We start from the raw sequence: 24,373 nt of genomic DNA, 5'->3' as shown, positions 1-24,373 counted from the left end.
AGCCCACTCTAAGCCAGTGCTTCTCTGCTCAGTGGCTGACACTGCCCTACTCGGGGGTCGGAGAGGGTCCCAAGGTACTAGAGCAGAAGCCCTGAAGTTCAGGTGCCCTCTAAGGGTACCGTCTCTCCCATCCCAGTATTGACACCTTCATCCCAGAGGGGAGGAGTGTTGAAGCAAGAGGGGCAGGAGTAGGGGCTCATCGTGGGTGGGGGCACACACAAGGATGGTTGTGGGGACCCAGCTAGAGCTCTGGGCAGTTTCAGTCTGCTTCCTTTGCCTTGCTCCTGGGAGTAAGCGAGCATGCGTGTGCTCTTCACCAGTGGGGTCTAGGTTCTCACGTGCGTGTGTGTGCTCAGTTACTTCAGTCGTGTGTGACTCTTTGTGGCCCCATGGACTGTAGCCCGCCAGGCTTCTCTGTCCATGGGATTCTCCAGGCAAGAGTATTGGAGTGGGTTGCCATGCCCTCCTCGAGGGGATCTTCCCAATTCAGGGATTTAGCCCAGGTATCCCGCATTGCAGGCAGATTCTTTACCACTGAGCCACCTGGGAAGCCCCTACTTAGTCTTTCTGTTAGTCTCAGTAGTTTTCAAACCTGCTATAGAGATTCCCAGTCAATCCTAAAGGAAATCAACCCTGAATACTCATTGGAAGGACTGATGCTGAAGCTGAAGTTCCCATACTTTGGCCACCTGATGTGAAGAGCCAATTCATTGGAAAAGACCCAATGCTGGGAAAGGTTGAGGGCAGGAGGAGAAGGGGGCAACAGAGGATGAGATGGTTGGATGGCATCACCAATTCAATGGACATACATTTGAGCAAACTCCAGGAGATGGTGAAAGATAGGGAAGCCTGGCATGCTGTGGTCCATGGAGTCACAAAGAGTCAAACACGACTGTGCAACTGAACAACAATAGAGACTCCTGGTATCAGACCCCAGGGTTGGGGTGCCCCCATATGTGGTTTGAACTGCTCATCCCTCAGAGAGAACCTCTGAGCCCATGTAACTCTCCTCCCTCTTCTGTGTCTCCTCCCAGGAGTATGGGTCCTGACCCCATTGCTTCTGTTCCCTTCTAGCCAACACTGTGTGGATCTATTCTACGGCTTTGGTTATAGAAGAATCTTTTTTGCCAGTCTCCAGCTTGTTTTCAGTGAGGACTGCTCCACCTATAGATGTGTGTTTGATATATTCTTAGTGGGAGATGAGCTCAGGGTCCTTCTCTGCCATTTTCATCTCCTTCCAGGCACTTGCGCTTTAGTTATAGTTTCAAGTCCTAAAAAATCAGGTTATTTTTATTTTGCCCTTGACAATCTTATTTTTCTTTTAGTCTGGATTTACTGATAATCTATTTTTAATTTGAGGATAGTTGCTTTACCATCTTGTGTTGCCTGATAATATTTTGACACAGGGAAAGCAAGAACCACCTCCAGAGGTTTTAACCACTTTCTGCCAATGCCTCTTGCTTTCTATTTCCTCTCTGGGCAGAGACCCTGCAGAGTTGATTCTGTTTTTCCCTGTTCCTGAAATGCATAGAAATGTGACATGAAAAGGTCACTGTGCACAAACTGCAGCCTTTTGTTTTCCAGTCTCTGCTTTTCTTTTGGCCACTCTGGCTGGCTGTGTGGACAGTGGGTGCCACCCACACTTCTGGTCCCCCAAATCCTTGGGCCCCCCTCCAGCCTTGCCCTCCATACCAAAACGTTTGGCTACTCCTGTTGAATGAATGTTGAACGGTTATGTAAATAACCATTACGTCAACTTTAAGGTTTTCAAAATCCATTTAAGAAGAGATTTCTTTTCCAATCAGAGATGGTGGTTGAAATGGATAAGAAGACCATTCTAGAGAGAAGACAGGCCAGACAATGGAAACATCTGTGGTGAGACGCCCAGCCACTTGTGACAACGTGTGCCTCCGCCTCACTTCTTGCCTCCCTTTGCCCCTGCTGCCCCCTTTGCCTTGGCTTCCTTTGGTTTTCCTGCCTCTTTTTTTTTCTCTGCATCCACTGGTTTTACTTCAGCCACTGGCTTTTCAGGCTCCTTTGGTGGTGGAGGAACCAGCACATTCCTTTTGATCTTCTTGCCTTTGAAGTGTTTCTTTTGAAGACAAACGTCGACTAAAGCAAAAAGGGCGGCCACACATAAAAAGACCTGGGAAACAAAAGAATCCTCGTTACTTGGGGGCTTTTCCTTCCAAATGTCAGAGTTCCTTCCTGGCTTCCATGATCAGTCGCTGAGGCTTAACCCTCCCCTCAACCCCTCACGCTGCCAGATCCCAGACAGACTTCCGGTTTGCCCCGCTATCCGTCACTCGCTGGCTTCAGCTTCCTCAGCTGAGCCCCATCCCTTCTGTCAGTCACCTCAGCGCATTTTCTTTTTCTCTGCAGACCCGGCCTGGGTGGGACCCTTTGCTCTGGGGTCCGCAGGCTGCTTTGAAGAGGAAACCATTAGCTAGGTGGGCTCCCTGGACATCATCTTTATTTAAATGGCTTTTCCACGAGAAACACCAACTTTACTTTCAGACTTTGCTTGGATGGCAAAATTTTGTGAAAACAGGGTCTTTTCCTTCGGGGAAAATAACTGTTCTCCCGAAGTGCTGATTTCTGAGCAAATAAACAGCCCAATGTGCAAGACTCACCACAGCGGCAAGGTAGTTCGTTGGCACTGTTTGCCGACTTCTGAGAGCAAAGACCGCGGCCCCCACGAGGAAACCACAGCAAAACAGGTCGTTGAGAAGATCCTGAAAGCATGGGAGAGATAAGTCAGCTCTCAACAGGGCTGAGGCCCCTTCAACACCTGCTGGTCTAGCTTCCGCCAAGGGGAATGGTTTTTAAAATGGCCGCGCTTCCGCCAAAGGGAATGGTTTCCAAACTTCTGCCACATCTAAAATGTGTGTGTGTTAGTCGCCCAGTGGTATCCGACTCTGAGACCCCATGGACTGTAGGCCACCAGGCTCCTCTGTCCATGGGATTTCCCAGGCAAGAGTACTACAGTGGATTGCCATGCCCTTCTCCAGGGGATCTTCCTGATTCAGGGATCGAACCCACATCATCCCCTGCATTGTAGATGGTCTCTTGCATTGCAGGCAGAGTCTTTACCACCTGAGCCACCAGGGTCAGATGATATAGGAAGGTATATAGGAAGATGAATGTATAGTGGGTTAGGGGGACATATCTGTAGTTCAACAGCTGGACTCTGAGTTGCTGGACTCTGAGTTGAGACACAAAGTCCAGGATGCTTAACTGCCATTATGAGCTGCCTTGGCTGCTATCCTGTGAAATCACACATTTGGTGGCTATGTTTTTAGCTATGCTTTTCCCCACTTCCAATGCTCACTTAAATAAATTTGCAACACACGACGTCTTTCTACTCTCCGGGCCAGTGCCTCTTTCTGAATAAAGGGTGGGCTGGGTTGCTCACAGGAGGTTCTGTTGGACTCTGATCCTGCGGCTGGAAGCCTGGCAGCGACGTCTTCACCCTCTGCCCACTCCTTCCCTGAGCCTTTGTAAGGCCAGATCACTTCCTCATCATCCACCCTCCTTCCCATCCCTTGTGGCTGCAGTCCTGCCCTTGCTCCATATCTGTTTCCATGACCCTATCCTGACAAGGTCCAGATGTTGCCAGATTGAGCAAAAGGGCTGCCTCCTATGCTGTCTTCCCCTCAAGTACCACCCACTGTGGCTCCCTGGCACAGCCAGATTTAACTCAGAGTTGGCCGAACCAGGGCCACAGCAAGTTGGCTTTCTCCCCCATCACTCCTGGGGCCCAGAGCTTGTGCGTCCTTTTAACCCTGTGGGCAGTGGCTGACCCTGCAGAGTTGGGCAGTGCCATCTTTCCCCTTGATTTCTCTGATGCCATTTTCTGTGGGTTGTCCTTCCCTGGCCACCTTGTCTCAGGCCTTTTTTTTTCCTCTTCAATGTTGTGGATTTTAATACATTGCAAACATACAGAAAATTATAGGACAGCCCAACCCTGCTCCCACCTCCACCGGCCATGATCCACTGAGATTAAACAGATGTTAATGTCTTGCAGTATTTGCCTCATGGCCCTCAAAACAAAAAGAAAAAAAACAAACCCTAAGCAAAAAAGCTTTGTGGGATGAGCCAGTCTCACCATTCCATACCTGTCCCTGCGTTTTGCATGACTTCCAAGTCTATGGGTAGTCTTCCCAGATGTATAGCAGTATTTTCCTCTCTATTCAGCTCAGTTCAGTTCAGTGACTGAGTCGTATAGCGACCCCATGGACTGCAGCATGCCAGGCCTCCCTGTCCATCACCAACTCATGGTGCTTACCCAGACTCATATCCATTGAGTCGGTGATGCCATCCAACCATCTCCTCCTCTGTTGCCCCCTTCTTCTGCCCCCAACCCTTCCCAGCATCAGGGTCTTTTCAAATGAGTCAGCTCTTTGCATCAGGTGGCCAAAGTTTTGGAGTTTCAGCTTCAACATCAGTCCTTCCAATGAACATTCAGGACTGATCTCCTTTAGGATGGACTGGTTGGATCTCCTTGCAGTCCAAGGGATTCTTAAGAGTCTTCTCCAACACCACTGTTCAAAAGCATCAACTCTTCAGCACTCAGCTTTCTTTATAGTCCAACTCTCACATCCATACATGACTACTGGAAAAACCATAGCCTTGACTAGATGGACCTTTGTTGACAAAGTAATGTCTCTGCTTTTTAAAATGCTGTCTAGGTTGGTCATAACTTTACTTCCAAGGAGTAAGCGTCTTTTAATTTCTTGGCTGCAGTCACCATCTGCAGTGATTTTGGAGCCCAGAAAAATAAAGTCTGACACTGTTTCCTCTGTTTCCCCATCTAGTTGCCATGAAGTAATGGGACCGATGCCATGATCTTAGTTTTCTGAATGTTGAGCTTTAAGCCAACTTTTTCACTCTCATCTTTGACTTTCATCAAGAGGCTCTTTGCTGCTGCCGCTAAGTCGCTTCAGTCGTGTCTGACTCTGTGCGACCCCATAGATGGCAGCCCACCACGCTCCCCCGTCCCTGGGATTCTCCAGACTCGAACACTGGAGTGGGTTGCCATTTCCTTCTCCAATACATGAAAGTGAAAAGTGAAAGTGAAAGTGAAGTCGTGTCCGACTCTTAGCGACCTCCATCCATGGGATTTTCCAGGCAAGAGTGCTGGAGTGGGGTGCCATTGCCTTCTCCGAAGAGGTTCTTTAGTTCTTCACTTTCTGCCATAAGGGTGGTGTCATCTGCATATCTGAGGTTATTGATATTTCTCCCGGCAATCTTGATTCCAGCTTGTGCTTCATCCAGCCCAGCGTTTCTCATGATGTACTCTGCATATAAGCTAAATAAGCAGGGTGACAATATACAGCCTTGACGTATTCATTTTCCTATTTGGAACCAGTCTGTTGTTCCATGTCCAGTTCTAACTGTTGCTTCCTGACCTGCATACAGATTTCTCAGGAAGCAGGTCAAGTGGTCTCGTATTCCCATCTCTTGAAGAATTTTCCACAGTTTGTTGTGATCCACACAGTCAAAGGCTTTGGCATAGTCAATAAAGCAGAAATAGATGTTTTTCTGGAACTCTCTTACTTTTTAGATGATCCAGCAGATGTTGGCAATTTGATCTCTGGTTCCTCTGCCTTTTCTAAATCCATCTTGAACATCTGGAAGTTCACAGTTCATGTATTGGTGAAACCTGGCTTGGAGAATTTTGAGCATTGCTTTACTAGCGTGTGAGATGAGTACAATTGTGCGGTAGTTTGAGCATTCTTTGGCATTGCCTTTCTTTGGGATTGGAATGAAAACTGACCTTTTCCAGTCCTGTGGCCACTGCTAAGGTTTCCAAATTTGCTGGCATATTGAGTGCAGCACTTTCATAGCATCATCTTTTAGGGTTTGAAATAGCTCAACTGGAACTCCATCATCTCCACTAGCTTTGTTCATAGTGATGCTTCCTAAGGCCCACTTGACTTCATATTCCAGGATGTCTGGCCCTAGGTGAGGGATCACACCATCGTGATTATCTGGGTCATGAAGATCTTTTTTGTACAGTTCTTCTGTGTATTCTCGCCACCTCTTCTTAATATCTTCTGCTTCTGTTAGATCCATACCATTTCTGTCCTTTATTGAGCCCATTTTGCATGAAATGTTCCCTTGGTATCTCTAATTTTCTTAAAGAGATCTCTAGTCTTTCCCATTCTATTGTTTTCCTCTATTTCTTTGCACTGATCACTGAGGAAGGCTTTCTTATCTCTCTTTGCTATTCTTTGGAACTCTACATTCAAATGGGTATATCTTTCCTTTTCTCCTTTGTTTTTCACTTCTCTTCTTTTCATAGCTATTTGTAAGGCCTCCTCAGACAGCCATTTTGCTTTTTTGCATTTCTTTTTCTTGGGGAGGGTCTTGATTCCTTGTCTCCTGTACAATGTCACCAACCTCTGTTCAGAGTTCATCACTCTGTCTATCAGATCTAGTCCCTTAAATCTATTTCCCACTTCCACTGTATAATCATAAGGGATTTGAATAGATCATACCTGAATGGTCTAGTGGTTTTCCCTTCTTTTTTCAATGTAAGTCTGCATTTGGCAATAAGGAGTTCATGATCTGAGCCACAGTCAGCTCCCAGCCTTGTTTTGCTGACTGTATAGAGCTTCTCCAACTTTGGCTGCAAAAAATATAGTCAATCTGATTTCAGTGTTGACCATCTGGCGCAGTCCATGTGTAGTCTTATCTTGTGTTTTTGGAAGAGGGTGTTTGCTATGACCAGCACGTTCTCTTGGCAAAACTCAATTACTTTGGCCCTGCTCATTCTGTACTCCAAGGCTAAATTTGCCTGTTACTCCAGGTGTTTCTTGACTTCCTACTTTTGCATTCCAGTCCCCTATAATGAAAAAGATATCTTTTTTGGGTGTTAGTTCTAAAAGGTCTTGTAGGTCTTCATATACCCATTCAACTTCAGCTTCTTCAGCATTACTGGTCGGGCATAGACTTGGATTACCATCATATTATATATTCATAAAAAATATATAGTATTTTGTGTTTCAAATGTCAATAAAAGATGTATCTTATAGCATGTCCTTTTTAAACTGAATTTTTGAGATTTACCCATCTTGAGAAATAGATGAGATTGAGATGAATGAGGCTGAATTCATTAATTTTAGCTAATGTATGAATAAACCAAACTAGAGACATTAGGGTACTTCTGCCTTTTGCTGCTGCTGCTTAGTTGCTTCAGTCGTGTCCAACTCTGTGCGACCCCATAGATGGAAGCCCACGAGGCTCCCCCATCCCTGGGATTCTCCAGGCAAGAACACTGGAGTGGGTTGCCATTTCCTTCTCCAATGCATGAAAGTGAAAAGTGAAAGTGAAGACGCTCAGTCGTATCCGACTCCCAGCGACCCCATGGATTGCAATCTACCAGGCTCCTCCATCCATGGGATTTTCCAGGCAAGAGTACTGGAGTGGGTTGCCATTGCCTTCATATGCCTGCAGTGAACACTTTTGTCTGTGCCTCTGATGAACATTTTTTCCTTGTTGAGGTGCTGTCAAGCTTTTCTCTAAAAGACCTGTGTCAGTGTTCACTTATGCCCACAAACATATAGGGGTTCCTGTTTCCCATGCCCTTGCCAAGGCCTAGGATTACCAGTCTTATTTTTCTTTGCCCATCTGATGAGTTGAAATGGTACCCTGTTGTTTTACCTTTCAGATCGCTGGTTACCAATGAAGTGTTTTTAAAAACTTGTTTTAGACATTGGAGTTTCCTGTCTATTCATATCCCTTGCCCCATTTTTCTATGGGCTTATTTTTAAATTTTTATGATGTCCTCTTTTGTAAAAGTTTTAATTTTAATGATATACATGTTTTTTCTCTTTTTCTCATGGTCCCAAGTGCGTGTGTGTTCAGTCGTGTTGTGTCCAACTCTTTGTGATCCCTTGGACTGCAGCCTGCCAGGCTCCTCTGTCCATGGGATTTCCCAGGCAAGAATGAACATTTATTAAATACTCCATTCAGCTGTGTTATGCCACCTGTGTCATATGCAAAGTTGCCATATGTATATAGGTATATTTCTGGGTTCTCTCTCTCTCTCTTTTTAATACCTGTATTAGTCTGCTTATGTTGCCATATAACAAAATGCCACAGACTGGGTGGCTTAAGCATCAGACATTTATTTTCCTACAGTTCCAGAGGCTAGAAGTCTATGATCAAAGTGCTAGCAAAGTCAGTTTCTGGTGAGGACTCTTCCTGGTTTGCAGATGGCTGCCTTTTCACCATTTTCTCAGGTGGCCTTTCTGTGGTGGGCAAGGTAGGGGTGGAGAGGAAGTGGGAAGAGGGCAGGGGAGAGGAAGGGAAAGAAACAAGGTCTTGGTTATCTTTTCTTATAGGGACACTAATCCTATCAGATCAGGATTCCATGCTTAGGATCTCATTTAACCTATTTTTTAAAAATAGTTTTATACTTTGCCAACAAAGGTCCGTCTAGTCAAGGCTATGGTTTTTCCAGTGGTCATGTATGGATGTGAGAGTTGGACTGTGAAGAAGGCTGAGCGCCGAAGAATTGATGCTTTTGAACTGTGGTGTTGGAGAATACTCTTGAGAGTCCCTTGGACTGCAAGGAGGTCCAACCAGTCCATCCTAAAGGAGATCAGTCCTGGGTGTTCATTGGAAGGACTGATGTTAAAGCTGAAACTCCAGTACTTTGGCCACCTCATGCGAAGAGTTGACTCATTTGAAAAGACCCTGATGCTGGGAAGGATTGGGGGCAGGAGGAGAAGGGGACGACAGAGGATGAGATGGCTGGATGGCATCACCGACTCGATGGATGTGAGTTTGAGTGAACTCCGGGAGTTGGTGATGGACAGGGAGGCCTGGCATGCTGTGATTCACGGGGTCACAAAGAGTCGGACATGACTGAGCGACTGAACTGACTGACATTTATTTTTGGCTCTGCTGAGTCTTCATTGCTGCGTGGGCTTTTCTCTAGTTGCAGTGAGTGGGGGCTACTCTCCCTAGTTGTGATGCGTGGGCTTTCATTGTGATGGCTTCTCTTGTTGTGGAGCTCTAGGGCACGTGGGCTTCAGTAGTTGCAGCACGTGGACTCAGTAATTGTGGCTCGTGGACTCTAGAGCACAGGATCAATAGTTCTTGTGCACAGGTTTATTTGCTCTGCAGCATATGGGATCTTCCCAGACCAGGGATCAAACCTGGGTCTCCTGTATTGGCAGGCAGATTCTTTACCACTGAACCACCAGGGAAGCCCCTCATTTAATCTTAATTACCACTCTGAAGGCCCCATCTGCAAGTATAGGCACATTGAGGATTAGGATTTTAGCATTAGAATTTTTGGGGTACACATACATTCAATCCATTACAATTTGGTTAGTCTTTTTGTCAACCCCTGAGCTAGTACCAAAGCTTTACTCCAATATCTCCTTGGGTGGGTCCATCCTTGTAATTCTCTTTATTCTTCCATAAGAATCATTTTGAAAAGTTCCACAAACAACCTCTGTTAGGTTGAAATTTCATTTAATGTGGACACTGCTTTGGAATGAAATTGACATCTTTATGAGAGTAACTCTTCACATCTGTGACTGTGGTATATTTCTTCTCTTACTTAGATTTTTTTTGTTATGTCCAGTAACAAAATGTTGTTATCTCCACATGAAGTTTTACAGTCTTTGAACGGGTTTATTATTCTCAGACACCCATAGTTTCTGTTACTGCTTTAAATGCTTTCTTTGAAAAACCACATTTTCTCATTATTTGTTGCTGGTATTCAGGAACACTATTTGTTTCTGATTACCTTGTGGAACTCAATCAGTTCTAGTAATTTGAGTCTCTTGGATTTTCAGTGTCTTCTTATTTAAGTCGCTTCAGTCCTGTCCGACTCTGTGTGACCCCATAGACGGCAGCCCACCAGGCTCCCCTGTCTCTGGGATTCTTCAGGCAAGAACACTGGAGTGGGTTGCCATTTCCTTCTCCAATGCATGAAAGTGAAAAGTGAAAGTCGCTTGGTCGTGCCAATTCTTAGCGACCCCATGGACTGCAGCCTTCCAGGCTCCTCCGTCCATGGGATTTTCCAAGCAAGAGTACTGGAATGGGGTGCCATTGCCTTCTCCTGGATTTTCAGTGTAGAGAATCATATTATCAGTGAGTAATGCTAGTTTTTTTCTCCTTCCCAATCCATATACCATTTGTTCTTCTTGTCATATTGTACTAAGATCTTCAGCACAATGTTGAATAGAAGTGGGGATAGTAGGCATCTCTAAGGAAATGCTTCTAAGGTTTCACCATGAAATACAACGTTCATTTTAGGCTTGGGTAGGTATTTATTATTAAGTTAAGGAAGTTCCCCTTTTTCCTGGTTTACTAAGTGGCTTTCAAAAAGTAGTGTTGAATATTACTCAATAATTTTTCTGCAGCTTATGAGATGATTAAATGGTTTTCTCCTTTAAATCAAAGATGGTGAATTATGTTAACAGAACTTTGAGATGAAACCACCTTTATATTCCTGGCAGACGCCCTGCTTGGTCATGATGTCATGGTGCACTACTTGCTTATGTATTGCTTGATTTAGTTTGCTAGTGTTTTATTGAGAATTTTTATTGCTATACTCAAATAATATATGCCTATAGTTTACTTTCTTTATCATGTCTGGTTTTAAGATCAAAGCCTTACCAGATGGTACAATATATTATAAACCCCCCCCCCCCCATTTTTTAAAGAGAAAAAAGGGACAGACCAGTGGAACTGAATATGAAGTCTAGAAATCAACTGCATATGGGATTAAAAAAATTTATTTTTGGCTACATGTGGCATACAGGATCTTAGTTCTCTGACAAGATCAAAACCATGCACCCTGCAGTGGAAGCATGGATTCTTAATCACTGGACCACCAAAGGAGTCCCTCATGTGGGATTTTAGCATTTAACAAAAATGCCATTTCAAATCAGCAGAGGGGCAAGTTGTACTGTTCAGTAAATGAATAAACTGAGTGACAGGGTGAAATAGTTGGCAAGCCATCAGGATACCAAGCTGGAGCCATGGTTCACACCATCTGCCAAACGATTCCACATAAATCAAAAGATTTAATAAGTGCCAGATGAAAACAGGGGTGAATTGCTTTATGACCTATTTTTCTATTTCTTCTTGAGTCAATTTTTGTACACTGTGGTGACCCAAGGACCAAAGAGCATCTGCTTGGTTTTATCTAAAACCAAGGAGGGTCTTGGAACGCAGGAACGGAAAAACCAGACTCTTATCGTCCTTCCCTCCCCCATGTTGTAACTATTAATGGATTTCAGGTCCTCCTGAGCAGTGTAACCTGTCTCCCCTCCTATCCCACACACGGAGAAGGTATTTACCTTACTCTTACTCCACCAGTATACGTGCCTCATCCAATCAGCAAATGACCCGCAAGACCCCTATCCCACTCCTGGTACCCTGGGTATAAAAGTGGACTAAGGATTCCTGTTCAATGTCGGTTCTCCCTTGAGCTGGTCCACTGTTCTAACAGCATCTCCCACTCTAATAAATTTTTTTTTAATCTTTTATTTTATTTATTTTTTAAATATAAATTTATTTACTTTAATTGGAGGCTAATTACTTTACAATATGGTATTGGTTTTGCCATACATCAACATGAATCCCCCACAGGTGTACACGTGATCTCCATCCTGAACCCCCCTCCCACCTCCCTCCCCATTCCCTCTCATTCTGTCTCATGTCTGGAAATTCTTTTCCAACCCGCACCTGGACCACGACATACATCATATATTTTCTGAGAAATTAACTCTATATTCCAATTTATTGGCATAAAGGTTCATATTTTCCCTATGATCTTTAAAACCTCTTCTTTATACTAATATTTTTCTTTGTCCTCTTTTTTTCTTGAGGTTTATGGTTTATCTCCTTTATTAGTCTTTTCAAAGAAATAGATTTTGGTTTTATTAGTCCTCACTAATAATAGGACCTTTGTTTCCTATTTCATTAATTTTAGCTCTTTGACACTGCCTTCATAATTCTTTTTTGGTTTGTCTTGTCACATATAGATATGTGAATTGTTAATTTTCATTGTTCTTTTCTCAGTATATAGACTTGAATTTGGATTGCTTAACTGCATTCTACAGATAGTATGTGCTAATACTACATGTAACTAAATCCCTATGTGTTTGGGGAAAACCATTAAATTTCCCCCAAATACATAAAGATTTAAATTTTACTGATTTATTTCTAATTATATTGCATTGAAGTTAGAGAATGTGGTCTATATCATATCAGTTCCTTGTTATTTGTTTATTTTTGCATTGTGGTGTCATTGAGGATAACTTTTGTGATTGTTCCAAGTACGCTTGAAAGAATGTATAGCCTGTTACTCTGGGGTGTAGGGTTCTATATGTCCTATTGATATATATAGCAGTGGATCAAGCTATCAATTACTGAAGGAGACATGTTAAAATCTCCCACTATGGTTATAATTAAGTTCATTTTTGTCTTTTATATTTAGGGAGCTATATTGTTAGGTATACGGGCTTTCCCAGTGGCTCAGTGCTAAAGACAGAAGACAACGTCTCAACGCAGAACACAGTGCAAAAGATGGTGTGGGTTTGATCCCTGGGTTGGAAAGATCCCTTGCAGGAGGAAATGGCAACCTCCTCCAGTATTCTTGCCAGAAAAATCCCATGGACAGAGGAGTCTGGTGGGCTTACAGTCCATAGGGTCACGGAGTCAGATATGACTGAGTGAGCACACAGGCATTGTTAGGTACATACAAGTTCAGAATTGCTATATGTAGTGATCCTCTTGACATACTTAGTTTTTAAAACATAAAATTTGTTTACTACAATGGTAAAGTTACATTAGCTTTTTTTTAGTTAGTATTTTCCTCTAATTTTTTTCTATCTCTTACAACCTTTCTCCACATGCCTTGTACATTGTTGGATGTAAAAAATCTATTCTTAGGGTCCTTTCTCTTTTAAATGAATGATATAGTCCATTTATATTTGCCATAATTTATGATATATTTGGATGCACGTCCACCATTTTATTTTTTTCTATTTAACATATAATACACATTCCAAATTCACTGCAGATGGTGACTGCAGCCATGAAATTAAAAGACGCTTACTCCTTGGAAGGAAAGTTATGACCAACCTAGATAGCATATTCAAAAGCAGAGACATTACTTTGCCAACAAAGGTCCGTCTAGCAAAGGCTATGGTTTTTCCAGTGGTCATGTATGGATGTGAGAGCTGGACTGTGAAGAAAGCTGAGCGCCGAAGAATTGATGCTTTTGAACTGTGGTGTTGGAGAACTCTTAAGAGTCCCTTGGACTGCAAGGAGATCCAACCAGTCCATTCTAAAGGAGATCAGCCCTGGGATTTCTTTGGAAGGAATAATGCTAAAGCTGAAACTCCAGTACTTTGGCCACCTCATGCAAAGTGCTGACTCACTGGAAAAGACCCTGATGCTAGGAGGGATCGGGGGCAGGAGGAGAAGGAGATGACAGAGGATGAAATGGCTAGATGGCATCACCGACTTGATGGACATGAGTTTGAGTGAACTCTGGGAGTTGATGATGGACAGGGAGGCCTGGCGTGCTGTGGTTAATGAGGTTGCAAAGAGTCAGACACGACTGAGCAACTGAACTGAACTGAACACATTCCTTTTTATTTTCCCCTTTTTACCTTCTATTGAGTCATGTCCCTCGATTCTCTTTTTACCCTTTCGTTTCAACAGGTTGGATGTTATATATCCCGGGATTCTGCAGCTTCCCTGGTGGCTCAAATGGTAAAGAATCTGACCTGCAATGTAGGAGACCCAGGTTCTCTCCCTGAGTCAGGGAAAATCCCCTGGAGAAGGGAATGGCTATCTACTCCAGTATTCTTGCCTGGGAAATCCCATAGACAGAGGAACCTGGAAGGCTACAGTCCATGGGGTTGCAAAGAGTTGGACACTACTGAAGCGACTTAACACACACATACACATATATCCTGGAATTCTATTCTTTAGCAAAATAATATTATGTTTTAATATGTTAATGGAGAAGGCAATGGCACCCCACTCCAGTACTCTGGCCTGGAAAATCCCATGGACAGAGGAGCCTGGTAGGCTGCAGTCCATGGGGTCGCTAGGAGTCGGACATGACTGAGCAACTTCACTTCACTTTCCACTTTCATGCACTGGAGAGGGAAATGGCAGCCTACTCCAGTGTTCTTGCCTGGAGAATCCCAGGGACGGGGAGCCTGGTGGGCTGCCGTCTATGGGGTCACACAGAGTCGGACACGACTGAAGTGACTTAGCATAGCAATATGTTAATATTAATATTATTACCAAGTCTACCGCTACTCCCAATAAAGGACTTTCGTTTATCATCTGCCACCACTATAGACTTACATGTTATTGTGTTGCTGCTACTTTAGATCCACCTTGGTTTAGTGTTCTCTCTGATAAAGCTATTAATAAGTTCTTAAAAACCAAGCAACCTTGGTCAAAATGTTTAAAGTCAATCCACAAGCTTACTAGGTTATTTGTTTACTGTTCCTTTTTTACACTGCAAACATTTCTTTTGGGTGTAATTTCATTCTTCCTGAAGTTTTTTACCAGATCCTTCAGTGAGGGTCAATGAAAGGGAAACATTTTTTCCTCATTCTAATTGTGTCTTTTACTCTTTTCACCTCAGTCTCTTAAAGAAATTATTCCATTGCTTTTTGGCCACTTTTGTTGCTGTTGAAAAATATGAAGTTAGTCTAATAGTTTGAGCTGTCTTTTTTTAAGGTAAATTGTCTTTTCTGTTGGTTTGATTTGTTTTTTTCTTTGCCTCTGATGATCAGCTGTGCCTCTATGACATGTCTAGGTATGGCTTTATTTTTATTTATTCTTCTTGGTCCCTCTTTGAGAATTCATGTCTCTCATTAAATCTAATATTAATATGCCACTCAGTTTTTTTTTTGGTTATTCTTTTCATAGAGTATCTTTTTCCATTTTCACTTTCAACCTATTTGTATATTTGGATTTAAAGGAATTCTCCTGTGATCCTCATATAGTAGAATTACATTGTTTTTAATATAATCTATTCTGATAATCTTTACTTTTCAACTGAAGAGTTTAATCTATGAACACTTAAAGTAATTCAGTTCAGTTCAGTTGCTCAGTCATGTTTGACTCTTTGTGACCCCATGAATCACAGCACGCCAGGCCTCCCTGTCCATCACCAACTCCCGGAGTTCACCCAGACTCACGTCCATCAAGTCAGTGATGCCATCCAGCCATCTCATCCTTTGTTGTCCCCTTCTCCTCCTGCCCCCAATCCTTCCCAGCATCAGGGTCTTTTCCAATGAGTCAACTCTTCGCATGAGGTGGCCAAAGTATTGGAGTTTCAGCCTCAGCATCAGTCCTTCCAATGAACACCCAGGACTGGTCTCCTTTAGGATGGACTGGTTGGATCTCCTTGCAGTCCAAGGGACTCTCAAGAGTTACTGATGACTTATTTCTGTAATTTTGCTATTTATTCTCTATATTTCATATTTCTTTGTTCCTCAGTGTCTCCATTATTGCTTTATTTTGTATTTACTTTTTTGAAATGTGCCAATTTTAATCTCTTATTTCCTTTATGTCTATATATTTTAGTTAATTCCTTAGTGGTCACCTTGGGATTATTATTGGTATCTTAAATTTATAACAGTCTCATTTGCATTGATACCAGCTGAGCTTCAGTAGTACACAGAAACTCATTATTATTGTCACAAATTGTACCTTTATACATTGTGGTCCATTAACATAGATTTAAATGGCTTTATGCATTTGTCTTTCAAATCATATCAGAAAAGAAAGAAGAGTTACAAACCCAAAATACAAGAATACTGGCTTTTATATTTCCTATGTAGTTACCTTTACTGGTGTTATTTTATGGCTTCAAATTATTGTCTGGTGTCCTTTCATTTTGGCCTGAAGCATTTCTTGTAGAGCAGGTATATCAGCAACAAATTCCATCAATTTTTGTTTACATGGGAATATCATCATTTCTCCTTCATTTTTATTTATTTTTAAAGGTTCTCCTTCATTTCTGAATGGTAATTTTTGAAGGGCAATTTCAAATTTGAAGGTTATTGTATTCATTTCTTGAGGTTGCAAAAACAGAGGTACTACTACCTACATGGGTTAGAACAACATAAATTTAATGTTTCAGCTGTGGAAGCCAGAAATCTGAAATAGACAGGTATGCAGGGCCCTGCTTCCTCTAAAGATGCTTGAGTAATTATCTGTTTTGGGCTTCTCCTCCAGCTTCTTGTAGCTTGAGGCATTCCTTATCTTGTCTTGTCTTCCTATCTTCTTCCTGTGTCTCTTCACATTGTCTTCTTTCTGTTTATATCTGTATCTGTGTCCAAGTTCCTCCCTTTTACAAAGACACTAGTCATATTGGATTAGGTCCACTCTGATAACCTCATCTTTATTTGACCATCGGCAAGGACCTTATTTGGAAATAATGTTTGGAAATAATGAAATCATGTTCACAGGAACCGGGAGTTAAGACATCACCATATTTGGGGGGTACGTAATTCAACCCATAACAGACAGCACATTTAAAAGATGGAATTTTTGGTGGATAGTTTTTTTTTTTTCTTCCCCCCTTTAAGGACTGTAAATACATCATTCCACTCCCTCAGGTCTCCATGGTGTCTGATGAGAAATTAGTTGTTAATCTTATTAAGGGTCCCTTGTACAAGATGAGTTACTTCTCTCATAACTTTCAAGACTTTCTCCTGTCTTCATCTTTAGACAGTTTGATTATAATGTGTCTCAGAGTGGATCACTTTGAGTTTATCCTACTTGGCTCCTTTTGGATGCATAGATTCCTATCTTTTACCAAATTTGGAAAGATTTTGGCATTATTTCTTTGAATATTCTTTCTGTCCCTTTCTCTCGTTTTTCCCCTTTTGGGACTCTGCCTATGTTAGTATGCTTGATGGTGTCCCATGGGTCTGTTAAACTCTGTTCATTTTTTCTTCATTCTTTTTTCTGTTTCTCAAACTGAATGGTCTCAATTGACCTGTCTTCAGGCTCACTGATTCATTCTTCTGCCTGTTCAAATCTGCTGTTTAAAAAGCTCTAGTGAATTTTTCACTTCAGTTATATTAGTTTTCAGCTCCAGAATTTCTATCTGGTTTCTTTTTAAACTTCTCTTTACTGACATTATATATTTGGTCCATGATTGTTCTCTTGGTTTCCTTTAGTTCCTTGAGCATTTTAAAGACATTTAAAGTCTTTGTCTAGTAAGACCAATATCTAGGTTTCTTCAACAGCAGTCTCTATTAATATATATATATATTTTCTGTGAATGGGCCAAACTTTTTTTGCATGCCTTATAATTCTTTGAAAACTGTGCATTTTGAATATAATAATATAGTTACTCTGGAAACCATATTGCCTCTAGAGTTTGTTGCTGCTGTTTGTTGTGAGTTAAAAGTCATTTGTATGTTTAATGTTTTTTCCTAAACTATGTTTTAAAAGATTGTATTCTTTCTCTTGTGTGGCCACCGATGTCTTTGTCTTTCATCAGCTTAATAATCAGGAGATTATTTGATGGGTATTTCCTTAAATATTGGAAACAAACAAGTCTTTGCAAATTGGCTTTATATTAGGGCACTCCTTTAATATCTCTCCAAGCTGTTTAGATCTCTTAGTTTTTACTTGCCGCTTGTGTAGAGCCTAAAGGTCAGGCAAAGACGAAAGCTTAGTTCTTTTTTTTTTTTTTTCTGGGCATGTGCTGTCCTAGATTACCTGGTAGAGGTGGAGGCTTTTCAAAGCTCTTATTTCTCCCATGCATCTCCTTCCCAAACTTCTGATCTGTCTACTTCTTGGAAAACCTTGCCCCAGGTTTATATTAGTACATATGCCTTTAAATGCTATTAACAAATGTTATCTAGGAGGCTGCTTCAGCCTTGAGAAAACTCTGAGGCAGGTGACACAAAGGCAAATCCCTGGCCAGTCCTTCAGAGAGCCACCAGATAGGTCAAGCACACAACTTAATTCTTTGGGAACAAGATTTGTATTGTTCCCTCTGCCACCAGCAAGGAATATGGTCAGGAATGTGGGCTATCTTCATGTCCACTGACAAGCTGGGGATTGAGGGATGGCAGGCAGGTTAAGTTATAAGGCTACAAAATTCTCTTACCCAAATTCAATAACTTCTTTCTCCATTAAGCATTTTGTTTTTAATTAGATTTCAGAGCTCTGAAAAAGTTGGTTCTGACAGTTTTTGAAAGCCTAATCATTGCTGTAGTGGAAGGACAGAGATTTGGAATTCCCTACTCTGTCCTTTTGTGTTTTTTTGGCTGCACAGCATGTGGGATCTCAGGGGATTGAACCTGCACCCCCTGCATTGGAAGTGCAAAGTCAATCACTGGACTTCCAGGGAAAGTCCTACTCTGCCAATTTTAGTGATGTCACTCATTAAATCTGGAGGGGTCTCAGTTACTATCATTTTGAATATTCTCTATTCTCTTGTGTGTCTCCTTCTGGAATTCCTATTAGGTTTATGATGGACTTTCTCATTCCATATTCTATGTTTCAACTTCTCTCTTCATATTTTCCTCTCTTTATCCATCAGTAATATATTCTGGGTAATTTTCCCACATTCTTAGGCTCATTGCTTCCCCAGCTTTTGTCTTATTTTTTAACCAATTTATTGACATTTTTATTTCTATAACCATATGTTCAGGTTCTAGACATTATATCTTGTAATTTTTAAAAAATCTGTCTATTCTGACCTCTTAATATCTTATTCTTTTCTTCAGGCTTTTATTTATGTATTTATAATTTACTGCTGCTAAGTCGCTTCAGTCGTGTCCGACTCTGTGCAACCCCATAGACGGCAGCCCACCAGGCCCCGCCGTCCCTGGGATTCTCTAGGCAAGAACACTGGAGTGGGTTGCCATTTCCTCCTCCAATGCATGAAAGTGAAAAGTGAAAGTGAAGTCGCTCAGTCAGGTTCCGACTCTTAGCGACCCCATGGACTGCAGCCTACCAGGCTCCTCTGTCCATGGGATTTTCCAGGCAAGAGTACCGGAGTGGGGTGCCATTGCCTTCTATTTATAATTTAAATGTATTATAAATTATTTTCAGACAGTTCTTTTATTATCTCATATTCTAAGGGTTCCAATCCTCCCATTTGTTATTTTTGCTGGTTCTTGATTCTTAGTCATGAGTTTTGTAGTTTTGAACTGTGAATTCATTTTTGATTGCCCCCCCACACACCCTTTTCATTATAGGGGACTGGAATGCAAAAGTAGGAAATAAAGAAACACCTGGAGTAATAGGCAAATTTGGCCTTGGAGTACAGAATGAAGCAGGGCAAAGGTAATAGAGTTTTGCCAAGAGAAGGCACTGGTCATAGCAAACACCTTCTTCCAACAACACAAGATAAGACTCTACACATAGACATCACCAGATGGCCAACACTGAAATCGGACTGATTATATTCTTTGCAGCCAAAGATGGAGAAGCTCTATACAGTCAGCAAAACAAGGCTGGGAGCTGACTGTGGCTCAGATCATGAACTCCTTATTGCCAAATGCAGACTGACATTGAAGAAAGTAGGGAAAACCACTAGACCATTCAGGTATGACCTAAATCAAATCCCTTATGGTTATACAGTAGAAGTGAGAAATCGATTTAAAGGACTAGACCTGATAGACAGAGTGCCTGATGAACTATGGACGGAGGTTCATGACATTGTACAGGAAACAGGGATCAAGACCATCCCCAAGAAAAGAAATGCAAAAAAGCAAAATGGCTGTCTGAGGAGGCCTTACAAATAGCTGTGAAAAGAAGAGAAGCGAAAAACAAAGGAGAAAAGGAAAGATATACCTATTTGAATGCAGAGTTCCAAAGAATAGCAAGGAGAGATAAGAAAGGCTTCCTCAGTGATCAGTACAAAGAAATAGAGGAAAACAATAGAATAGGAAAGACTAGAGATCTCTTTAAGAAAATTAGAGATACAATGGGAACATTTCATGCAAAATGGGCTCAATAAAGGACAGAAATGGTATGGACCTAACAGAAGATATTAAGAAGAGATGGCAAGAATACACAGAAGAACTGTACAAAAAAGATCTTCATGACCCAGATAATCACGATGGTGTGATCCCTTACCTAGAGCCAGACATCCTGGAATATGAAGTCAAGTGGGCCTTAGGAAGCATCACTATGAACAAAGCTAGTGGAGATGATGGAGTTCCAGTTGAGCTATTTCAAACCCTAAAAGATGATGCTGTGAAAGTGCTGCACTCAATATGCCAGCAAATTTGGAAACCTCAGCAGTGGCCACAGGACTGGAAAAGGTCAGTTTTCATTCCAATCCCAAAGAAAGGCAATGCCAAAGAATGCTCAAACTACCGCACAATTGTACTCATCTCACACGCTAGTGAAGTAATGCTCAAAATTCTCCAAGCCAGGTTTCACCAATACATGAACTGTGAACTTCCAGATGTTCAAGATGGATTTAGAAAAGGCAGAGGAACCTGAGATCAAATTGCCAACATCTGCTGGATCATCTAAAAAGTAAGAGAGTTCCAGAAAAACATCTATTTCTGTTTTATTGACTATGCCAAAGCCTTTGACTGTGTGGATCACAACAAACTGTGGAAAATTCTTCAAGAGATGGGAATACGAGACCACTTGACCTGCCTCCTGAGAAATCTGTATGCAGGTCAGGAAGCAACAGTTAGAACTGGACAGGGAACAACAGACTGGTTCCAAATAGGAAAAGGAGTACGTCAAAGCTGTATATTGTCACCCTGCTTACTTAGCTTATATGCAGAGTACATCATGAGAAATGCTGGGCTGGATGAAGCACAAGCTGGACTCAAGATTGCTGGGAGAAATATCAAGCTCAGATATGCAGATGACACCACCCTTATGGCAGAAAGTGAAGAAGAACTAAAGAGCCTCTTGATGAGAGTGAAAGAGGACAGAGAAAAAGTTGGCTTAAAGCTCAACATTCAGAAAACGAAGATCATGGCATCCGGTCCCATCACTTCATGGCAACTAAATGGGGAAACAGAGGAAACAGTGGCTGACTTTATTTTCTTGGGCTCCAAAATCACTGCAGATGGTGATTGCAGCCAAGAAATTAAAAGATGCTTACTCCTTGGAAGGAAAGTTATGACCAACCTAGAGAACATTTTAAAAAGCAGAGACATTACTTTGCCAACAAAGGTCCATCTAGTCAAGGCTATGGTTTTTCCAGTGGTCATGTATGGATGTGAGAGTTGGACTATAAAGAAAGCTGAGCACTGAAGAATTGATGCTTTTGAACTGTGGTGTTGAAGAATACTCTTGAGAGTCCCTTGGACTGCAAGGAGATCCAACCAGTTCATCCTAAAGGAGATCAGTCCTGAATGTTCATTGGAAGGACTGATGTTGAAGCTGAAACTCCAATACTTTGGCCACCTGATGCAAAGAGCTGACTCATTTGAAAAGTCCCTGATGCTAGGAAAGATTGAAGGTGGGAGGAGAAGGGGATGACAGAGGATGAGATGGTTGGATGGCTTCACTGACTCAATGGACATGAGTTTAGGTAAGCTCCAGGAGTTGGTGATGGACAGGGAGGCCTGGCGTGTTGCAGTCCATGGAGTTACAAAGAGTCAGACATGACTGGGCGACTGAACTGAATGTAACCTGTCTTGTGAGATCTGTTTATGCTTTGATTATGATTTTGCACTTGTTTGTCAGGAATCCCATGGATTTCTTTAGAATACTATCAAATTGGGATTGATTTTTATGCCAGTTCCCAGGCACTGTGTTTTCTAAACTTCATGAAGGTTTCCAGGCTGAAGGCAGGAAAAACTTAAACCAAATGTATACAAAGGGCTTCCCAGGTGGTGCTAGTGGTAAAGAACTCACCTGCCAATGCCGGTGACATAAGAGACGAGGGTTCAATCCCTGGATCAGGAAGATCCCCTGGAGGGGGACATGGCAACTCACTCCAGTATTCTTGCCTGGAGAATCGCATAAACAAAGGAGCCTGGCAGGCTACAGTCCATAGGGTCACACAGAATCAGACACGACTGAAGTGCCTTAGCAGGTACACACACATACAAAGTGTAGGCTCAAGGTTCATATTTCTCAAGGTCTTTTTTGGTTTCTCCTCACTGAAAACTTAGGTAGAGATGAGTATGCTTTCTTGTTCCTCTGTATAAGGAAACGGTGTCTCCTCTGTCTTTTCCCTCAGGGTACAATCTTTGCAGGATACTGGCCTTATGTGGGATTCTTGGTTCTAAATCTCCACTTTGCCTAGGACCAAGGCCGCATCTCTTAACTTGAGAATATGTGAGAATCCATGTTCAGAGCTCCTGGGCTAACACTTCATGGGCCATCTCCACCCACACTGAAGCAGCTGATTAGATCCCTGCTCCTGTTTCCCATTTCTGGCATCTGTGTGTTTCCCCCTTTTTTTCCTTTTGCCAACTCAGCCATTCAGTTAAATCAATAGTGTTTACATTTCCCCCCTAATAGTTTTATGTAAGTACAGCAGGAGGATTTTCAGGGTTCAGTGATTTTTCATCTTGTGGGAACTACCAGTATCTTCTCAAGGACTTTGGCTGGAAATGTGTCCTCTGCTTATCCCTTTCCCAAGAGCCTTATATGGCCCTCTTTTCCTTTCTCCAGACCTGTGGGTCCCTGGACTCTAAAAACTTTTAATAAGTAGGCAGGACAGATTGCAGTTAGGGACTCGGACTCCACTGATAAAGCTGGGTTTGAATCCTTTTTCTGCCACTTACTACCTGAATTACCTGGGGGCAAGTTGCTTGGCCATTCTGAACCCATTTCGTGTATAAAGTGAGTGAAAACAGTGAGCATAGGACTCTAGAGACATGCTGTGATCAAGCAATGAACAAGGGATCTTGGGTTAGTTGGAAGTTAGGTAGGTAAGTTTTGCGATTACCCAATGGGCAAAGGTTCAACTCCGTGAGTCTTCGCATCAGGCACTTTATTTTTCCTCTCTAGGAACAATCTAATACAAGATTATTACTGTCTTCATGTTACAGATGAAGAAACAGAGTCTGGGAGTGGTAACTTGCCCAGCTCAGTCCCATTCCAGTGAATGATTGCTTTGGGCTGAACATATTTCTGGGCTTAACATCCCTTTACAAGGATAGTCACTGGAGATCTGGTGGTACTTTAGAAGTGATTTTTCTTTTTAATTCTCATTTTATATGATTGATTTCTTTCTTGGATTTCAGGCGACAGGGTACCTTTGAAGTGATCTTTTCAGTCAAGTGTGCTGGCATAGGGGTTGGCAGGAAACACTGGTTGCTACACCCCCCTTGCTGCCAAGAAGAGCAAAACTTCAGGAAAGCAGACTTCTTCCTTTGACCACCAGGTAGGGAAGGGGCCCTCCACCCTTAAGCTGAGCTTTTTGGAAGCCTTTTCTACCTAACTTCAGCTGCCCCTGCTCTGGCCCTGCCTGAAGGTGCTAAGCCCATGCCTGGAACACAATAAGAGAGATGAGGTGTATCTCTTTGTTCAGTCACTTTTCAAGTGCCAAGATACATGCGTGGATGTCACACCAGGCTCAGCCACTCCCCACCACCCCTCACTTACAGAAATGGGCCACAGGATGAAGGGCAGGTATCTCTGGATGGCGAAGGTGTAGATAATGAAGAAGAAGATGAAGATGGATATCTCCATGGTGATGATGAGTGTCAGGAGGGGGTGTACAGTGCTCCCCGTGAACATTACCAGCGAACCTATTAGGCAGGCCTGCCGGGAGACATGCCCTTTGAGCCATGGCAAAGGGCTCAGGCCACAGGAGCCCCAGGGAGCCAACTCCTTCTCCTTCCTCCCATCTTTGGACATCCCGCTCCCACCCAGGGATACAGGCCCAACTTACCAAGCTAATGAGCTTGACCTCAGCGTGCCCCACACTCCAGAACTCTTTATTGCTGTCCTTGAATTCCCACTTGTAACGGCGACACCCCTTCCTCGTTCCCACTTCATCCTTGGGCTGCTCTGACTTTTTCTTGGGCTCCTCTGGGTCTTTCTCGCCCTTCTGCGGCGGTGGCGCTTCAGCTGCCGGTTCCCCGGGTTTGCCCTTTTTATCAGCCATCTGACCGTGAAGTTCTCAGGTTCTCACGGCCTGCCCAACTTCTCCTGCCGTCCCTGGCCAGGCTCGGCCTTTGCGCGAGCCAGATGCCCACCGACCTACTTAGAGGCCGCGCTCAGCCAACTGCCAGGGAGGAGGAGCGAAAAGCCAACGCCTGGCACCCTCCTGGCACGCGCCTGGTCTCGCCACGCGAGTCCCCTCCACCCGCCCCTGGCCCCCGGCCCCCGGCCCCCGCCCTCCGGCGGGCGGGACCCGCCAGGAGCACCGCGCGCATCTCCGGGCACCGCTAGCATCTCCATC

General features: G+C 42.9%; 1 protein-coding gene across 2 annotated transcripts; it reads right to left on the bottom strand.

Moving 5' to 3' along the window:
- Positions 1-1,757: 1,757 nt before the first annotated feature.
- On the bottom strand, positions 1,758-24,253 carry CMTM2 (CKLF like MARVEL transmembrane domain containing 2). Of its 2 annotated transcripts, XM_061387434.1 has the most exons (5): positions 23,861-24,242; positions 23,572-23,730; positions 21,871-21,927; positions 2,634-2,735; positions 1,758-2,146 (listed from the first exon to the last, which is right to left on the bottom strand). In XM_061387434.1, the coding sequence occupies exons 1-5, from the start codon at positions 24,074-24,076 to the stop codon at positions 1,916-1,918; spliced, it is 765 nt and encodes a 254-aa protein (XP_061243418.1). In that variant the 5' UTR covers positions 24,077-24,242; the 3' UTR covers positions 1,758-1,915. The 2 variants fall into 2 exon arrangements, with proteins under 2 accessions (XP_061243418.1, XP_061243419.1); XM_061387435.1 differs by lacking the exon at positions 21,871-21,927 and having other exon boundaries at positions 23,861-24,253.
- Positions 24,254-24,373: the final 120 nt, after the last annotated feature.

This window comes from Bos javanicus, chromosome 18 (genome assembly GCF_032452875.1).
Source record: "Bos javanicus breed banteng chromosome 18, ARS-OSU_banteng_1.0, whole genome shotgun sequence".
Classification (NCBI taxonomy): domain Eukaryota; kingdom Metazoa; phylum Chordata; class Mammalia; order Artiodactyla; family Bovidae; genus Bos; species Bos javanicus.
Note: the sequence above shows the minus strand (reverse complement) of the source record. Positions and strands in the feature narration are given on the sequence as shown.